The sequence below is a fragment of the Rhagoletis zephyria genome, unplaced genomic scaffold (assembly GCF_001687245.7).
Source record: "Rhagoletis zephyria isolate East Lansing unplaced genomic scaffold, Rhagoletis_zephyria_1.1 Rzeph_scaffold_01927, whole genome shotgun sequence".
In the NCBI taxonomy this organism is placed as follows: Eukaryota; Metazoa; Arthropoda; class Insecta; order Diptera; family Tephritidae; genus Rhagoletis; species Rhagoletis zephyria.
Genome location: NW_016159011.1, coordinates 47,253 through 53,427, shown reverse-complemented (window position 1 = coordinate 53,427; position 6,175 = coordinate 47,253). Strand labels below are relative to the sequence as shown.

Below are 6,175 nucleotides of genomic sequence, written 5' to 3'. Positions count from 1 at the left end.
TCATATAACGGTAAATTTCAGAAATGCTTGAAACTTCAATATTTCGAAATTGAAGGACGCTAATTTACTCAAAATTGATACACCCCGGCTTACCATCTAGCGGAAGGTTTCGGAAAGGTGAAAAAACATATATTTAATACTTGCGCCGGGTATTTAATGTTCGGCTCCGCCCGAACTTAGACTTTCTTACTTGTTTAATACTATAGCTTTCTTATGCGTTTTTGAGGTTTTTAGGGGACCTATAAAAAAGTTTATAATAGAAAATGGTTAAGTAAACAGTTGGATATTATTAATGAAAGCCTTCTGAAGAGAAATACATATTGATTTTCAAGAATTCTATACCATTTCAGCGAAAGCTTGTTTTTTCCCCATTTGCATAAAATACGTGGAAAACTTTGAGTGACCTGTAAATCTTATTTGATTTCAAAATAAAAAAACAGCGGAATCATTTTTTCTTTATAGAACCACACTAGGGCGTGAGGACATTAAAATTCCAAATTTACTTTTTTTACCACATTAGGGTGCATCATTCTCCATAAATTTGGAACTGTTCTTCATTGTTATTATAAAATTTATATTTTAAGACTTTGGTCATAACATTTCGTAAAAAATATTAAGACTTAAATACATAAGCTGAACCGATTTCAAAATATGTATGTATCTCCGAAAATCTAATTACATATGTGGCTGAGTGGTTAGGGGTATGTACTACCACTCTGTAGGGCCTGGGTGCGCTCTCTGGTCCGGGAAAGGTCTTAATTAGAAAACGGCAAGAAATGACAAACCTCCGAATGCTTTTCTGCCATTAAAAAGCTTCTAATAAAATTCCATTTGCTGTTCGGAGGCGGCGTAAATCTGTATGTCTCCATTTTTCGAAATATTTTGGCGGAAGTTTTTAAATATATGTAATAAAATTTATAATTCCGGTGGAAAACCGGCCATTTTTCGGTGAGACACCCTAATGTAAATACAAACAAGTCATTCGTAGAATCGATCTTACCAACCAACATACATATGTACATAAGTAGCTGAAATTTGGGTTTACTTTGGTAAGAAAATTGCGAATGGGTGTGTATTTTTGACGGTTTTGGTCGTCACACTAACTCCTAAAAAAGCTCTTAATAGATATCGATACATTTTGCATACATCTTCTATACGCTCACCTTATCTTCAGTGCCACGATGTGTGGTGTTACCCTGCCAGAAACGCCGCACGAAACCCTTTATATAGCCCGTTATGCATTTGGAATATTCGAAGCCGGGATACCAGCATAGCGAACCATAACCAAATACCCAACAGCAGGGTTCATCATTGGCGTTATTGGCTAAGTTGTTGTTGTGCTGTGCAAATGCCGCCGCCGCCGCGGCTACATCCAGCATTTCCTCATCTTCATTGGCTGCGAAATTTCCATTCAAGAAGAGATTTTCGAAATATTCAGGTGCGCCACGTGCTGCCGGATTTTGATTAAGATTTTCAACGTTGCGATTGTGGTTTTGGTTGTAGTTGTGAATATCTCTGTCTCTATGATTGTGCGCCATCTTTGGTATGGAAAGCTTAAATTTAAACGATTATAATACGACTTTTGATGATCACTATCTTTGCCGGTAATGGTTGATTGTGTGCGCTCGCCAACCGCGATCTTTGTTGCAAGCTTTTTGTCTGACGCCAACACTTTTGTCGCTGTGGTATTGATGATATGATAATAGTGGTTTTTGTTGCTGCCGTTTCTTGCAAGACATCGATTTTTGGATGGGCTTTTGGTAAGTGATTGTATGTATGTATGTGCGCGTACTTGTAATGATGAGGCTTTCAATGGTGTGCTGTGCGGGAATGCATTTAATTTAGCTCATCACTTGCTTGGAGAGATCGGTAGAGATTATTTTAGAGATTTATCATATTTGACTTGTGAAATGACTCTCACTTTTTTTTTTTTTGTTTTTTTTTAATTTTTTGATTTACGCTTATCCGAAATATGTTGCCGCTGTTTAGACCATCTGCGAATTTTGTGTTTGTTTGATATTTTTACTGCAAATTAAAAGAAAAAAAAATATTGAATAAAATAAAGTTAACTTGAAATTTTTTAATATTTTTATTTTTTTATTTGACAATTTATTTCAAGGCGAACTCATATAAGGTGGTAGCCCATGGTACAATAATTACAGGAATGGTGGAACAATAACAAGGAGTTGTCAGTAGCGTCGTGTTTGTTGTGATTTTGACAAGATCGGCATGCTGATTTTCAGTGCTGCCGATCTTAACTTTTATATTACTATTCGTTGGGAATAGTATCTAAAATACTCCATTTTAGTAATTTGTTTTATCGTGATTTTTAAAGAACTTGGTGTTTTCAAAACAATATTAATATTTAAAATTGCTGGATTGTTGGATAAAAGATATCGTGGTTATCAATGGAAAAAAACGTTCACAAAAATCGTATGTAAAGGCGATTTTTTATATTAAATAACATTTGCTGTATCGTCATAATATTGAGCCAAATGAACTACTGATACACTAGAATAGGGTGGCTGCATGCTTAAATTAAGAATTCGCTTATATTATCGATATTTATGTGTTTTAATCTATTTAGAAAATAATTTACAGTCTTATAGGAAATTGCCTTATTTCACGGGTTTAACTTTTTAAAAGTTACAATAAATATATATCCAAGCTGTGTGGAGCTGCCGATACAAACATATATTCAGGCTTATAAGCCTGTAATTATACATTTGTCTACATTTAATTTGAAATAGTATGCACCAAAGGATTAAAAGTAGTAAATAATTAGTACCGTTTCTGGTACTTTAAAGTGCGTGACCGGAATAGACCTGCCGAAAAAGTGAAGTTAAGTTACTGACAACACCTTGGCATGAATCAATGTCCCCACCAAAAAGTTAAGCATCTGAAATTGAACTTAAACACATTACTTACTATTGCTGTATACACTACGGTTTGAGGTTTATAAAACAGTACAAATGTGGAGAAAAGTGTTCGGACTACCGCAATTCGATTCAGGAGTAAATCGGTTAAAAAATCAAGTCAAAAACAAATTTTCCGTAGTAGATTTCCCTTTTTACCTTCACCTTCGACATTATTTGTACGACTTCGCATAAATATGGGCTACTTTGCACTTAAGAATGAAGAAATGTGGAAAGTGATAAAAGTAGACGCACTGCTACCTACCTACCTACAGCTCTTGTGGGCGGAAATGGCAAATGTTATCTGATTATATCAATTTATTTATGCCGGTTAATATTAACCGCCCAACAACTTTAAAAAACTGGCGCAAATAGTTCCAAAATTTAGAATATCTTCGTCTTTTAGTTCTTCTTTGTTTTGACAAATGAACAATACTGCATCAGCTCTACAATATGCGTCCCGTATATAATCTGAATCTATCATCTAAGAAATTAATGAAAACAATGCTGTAAAACTTAATGAATCAAGTGCTACCAAATTTTGGCAGCTAAAATTGTACAAAAAGTGCTGGGTAGTAGGAAAGTAGAAAGCACTTGAAATTGTATCAAAAAAGTACAATTGTATCGAAATTGTCAACACTGTTCCGTAGTATTTTGTACTTTGCACTTTTTCTCTTTCTATTTTGCTTTTGGTCGTTTAAAGTTCAAAACCGCGTATCAACATAATGCCAAACCGCGTATGTGAGGTTGAATAAATAATTTTGTAGAGAGTAAAAACACATACATATTTCAAAATTGTTCTCTCTTTTATAAAGCAATGGCACTTCTGGCTAGTATATTTCAGGACGAATGGAAGAGACTTGAGCCTAGAGCTTCGGTGAGCAAATCCAATTTATGACAAAAAATGTCAGTTGCGCGGTTGTGCAGAACGACGACGATACGCGGTTTTGTATTCTAAACGACAATATTTTTATTTTTTGGCCAAATGGAAATTTTTGGTAAATCAAAAATGTTTACGTAAATATTTGGCTTACATACGTACATACTACATCTGTAGATAAAATATTCGACTTAAGCAAATAAATTTAACGATATGTCGCCGGTAGTCGGGATCTTCAAATACACACATGAATACATTAAAAATAGTGTGGCATATTTAGTTTTAAGAAACTATTTTGTCCATCGGTTATGTACACTAGGGTGGTAAAAAAAAAAAAAGTAAATTCGGAATTTTAATATATACCCCTATTTTAAATTTTGAAATCAAAAAATATTTTATATGGAAAAACCCCACTTTTCGTAGAAATGTTATAGAATTCTTGAAAATCAATATTTTTCGATAGGAAAACTCTGGTTCTTTTTAGCAGATTTCCAATAATAATTCCAAATTGTTTATTTAACCATTTTTTAATACTAAGGATTTTTCATTGGTCCCCCATTGCATTTTCAGGGGCTTTGGCCCCTATAAAATAAAGTTATGGTTAAATAAATAATTGGGTATTATTATTGGGAGTCTCCGGAAGAGAAACATCCCTTGCTTCCATTTCTGTCAAACACGCAAATTTATTATTAAAAAAATGTCGAATAAAACCAACGGGTTCTGTTTGCTTTTGAACACGGGTTCATCGAGTGCGCTGTAAAGACTGAGGAATAAATGTTTGAAAGAAATATGTGTTGAATCGAATCAATCTTTTGTTAATGCTTTTTTTTCGTAGGTATAGACAAGGCAACAGATTGGAAAATATTGATCTTCAATAATTCTATAGCATTTCTAAGAAAACTTGTTTTTTCCCATAAAAAATATAAATATTTTTTGATTTCAAAATACAAAAAATACGAGGTTATAGAACAATCCTAGGGGTGAGAGTGTTAAAACTCCGACTTTACTTATTTTTCCTTATAACGTAAATATGAATGCATTCACTTATGAACATGCTCTTATTAACCCTAAAGGAGAGGAATTAAAAATGACTCGAATTTTTTGCTTAATGAATGTAATGATCACATGCAAAATTATTCTTATTCTTAAAGCCAACAAATATTAAGACATTTTATTCGAATCTGTTTATATAACTCTTATTCTTAAACAACAAATATTAAGTGGAAATTTTATTCAAATCTTTATATTTAATGCATGTATGTTTGTATGAACATTAGCTAGGATTTCTCGGAACATAAATTCGATATACATATACACGAAATTTTATTTGGCCTAAATAAAATATGTACATTTGAGGCCATGGGAACTAGAGGAGCCTATCTACAAAATAAATTCTTTGAGTAATATAAGAAAGAATAGTTCATTGCACCTTAGTGATGCTCTCTGTTAGAGTAAAACAAAACCAAAGGCGCCTGCATCGAGCTATTACCGTTTCGATTCTAGTAATGCTGAGGAAGTTTCAAGATGCCGGCATTATTTAAAAGGGCTTCGGATTGAGGCCTAGGGCATATATATGTGTACATATTATGTATTTAATATGGAAATATGCAAAAAACGATAAAATACTGAAAATTATCCGTTTAAAATCACTAAAAATATTCTCTTAAAATTATATATATATATGGGGTATAATTTCTGAGCTTTAAACCCCCTCACCTCACACCCCACATTTTTCTTTTAACTTAAGACTTTTTTAAAAACATGCAAAATTCATAAAAAATAGTAGCGCAATAAGGAGAGGGTTAATTCAATTTCAAGGTCATCTCGAGGTCAACAGGGTGTTTTTAAAAAGTGGCTTATTTTTATCTCAAATTCAGAAAGAACGGAAAATTCTACGTTCAGATAACATATCATATGCGAGGTTAATTTGCCGTCAGGGTCATATGAAGCGTGGATCTGCCTATCAATAATTGTTTTTTCACCAAATTTATCCAATTACGATTAGTAAATTTATTGAAATAACATATTGAACAGGAAGATTGACGCTTCATACGACCCTGACGGCAAATGAACCCCGCATCGAATTCCGCAAAATAAAATTTCTGGTGCACCCTAATGCACATACATTTTGTCTAGTTATACCATAATTTATTAACCATGAAAGCATTAAAATTGAAAAAAGTTGTTCAAAGGAAACCGAAAATTTCCAGGCAGACATTTTTTATACATATGTATGTATTTATGTAGATATTTTTATACCTTTCATGAGCATGAAATGGTATTATAACTTTGGTCCGATGTTTGTAAGTACCAGAACAAAAAGAGATAGACCCATTAAAATGTATACTTATATGATCAGAACGTCGAGCTGAGTTGATTT

The 6,175-nt window shown here is 33.1% G+C and overlaps 1 protein-coding gene across 3 annotated transcripts in view; it reads right to left on the bottom strand.

The window, feature by feature from the left end:
* Positions 1-6,175, bottom strand: part of LOC108365600 (glutathione-specific gamma-glutamylcyclotransferase 1) — a 42,169-nt gene that overhangs the window by 14,499 nt on the left and 21,495 nt on the right. For all 3 annotated transcript variants that reach the window (XR_001847957.1, XM_017619666.1, XM_017619667.1), the window contains exon 2: positions 1,164-2,025. Coding sequence is in view for 2 of the 3 variants with exons in the window: in XM_017619666.1 (XP_017475155.1) it covers positions 1,164-1,538 (375 nt within the window). In the remaining variant the exon portion in view is untranslated. The remainder of the gene's footprint in view (positions 1-1,163; positions 2,026-6,175) is intronic.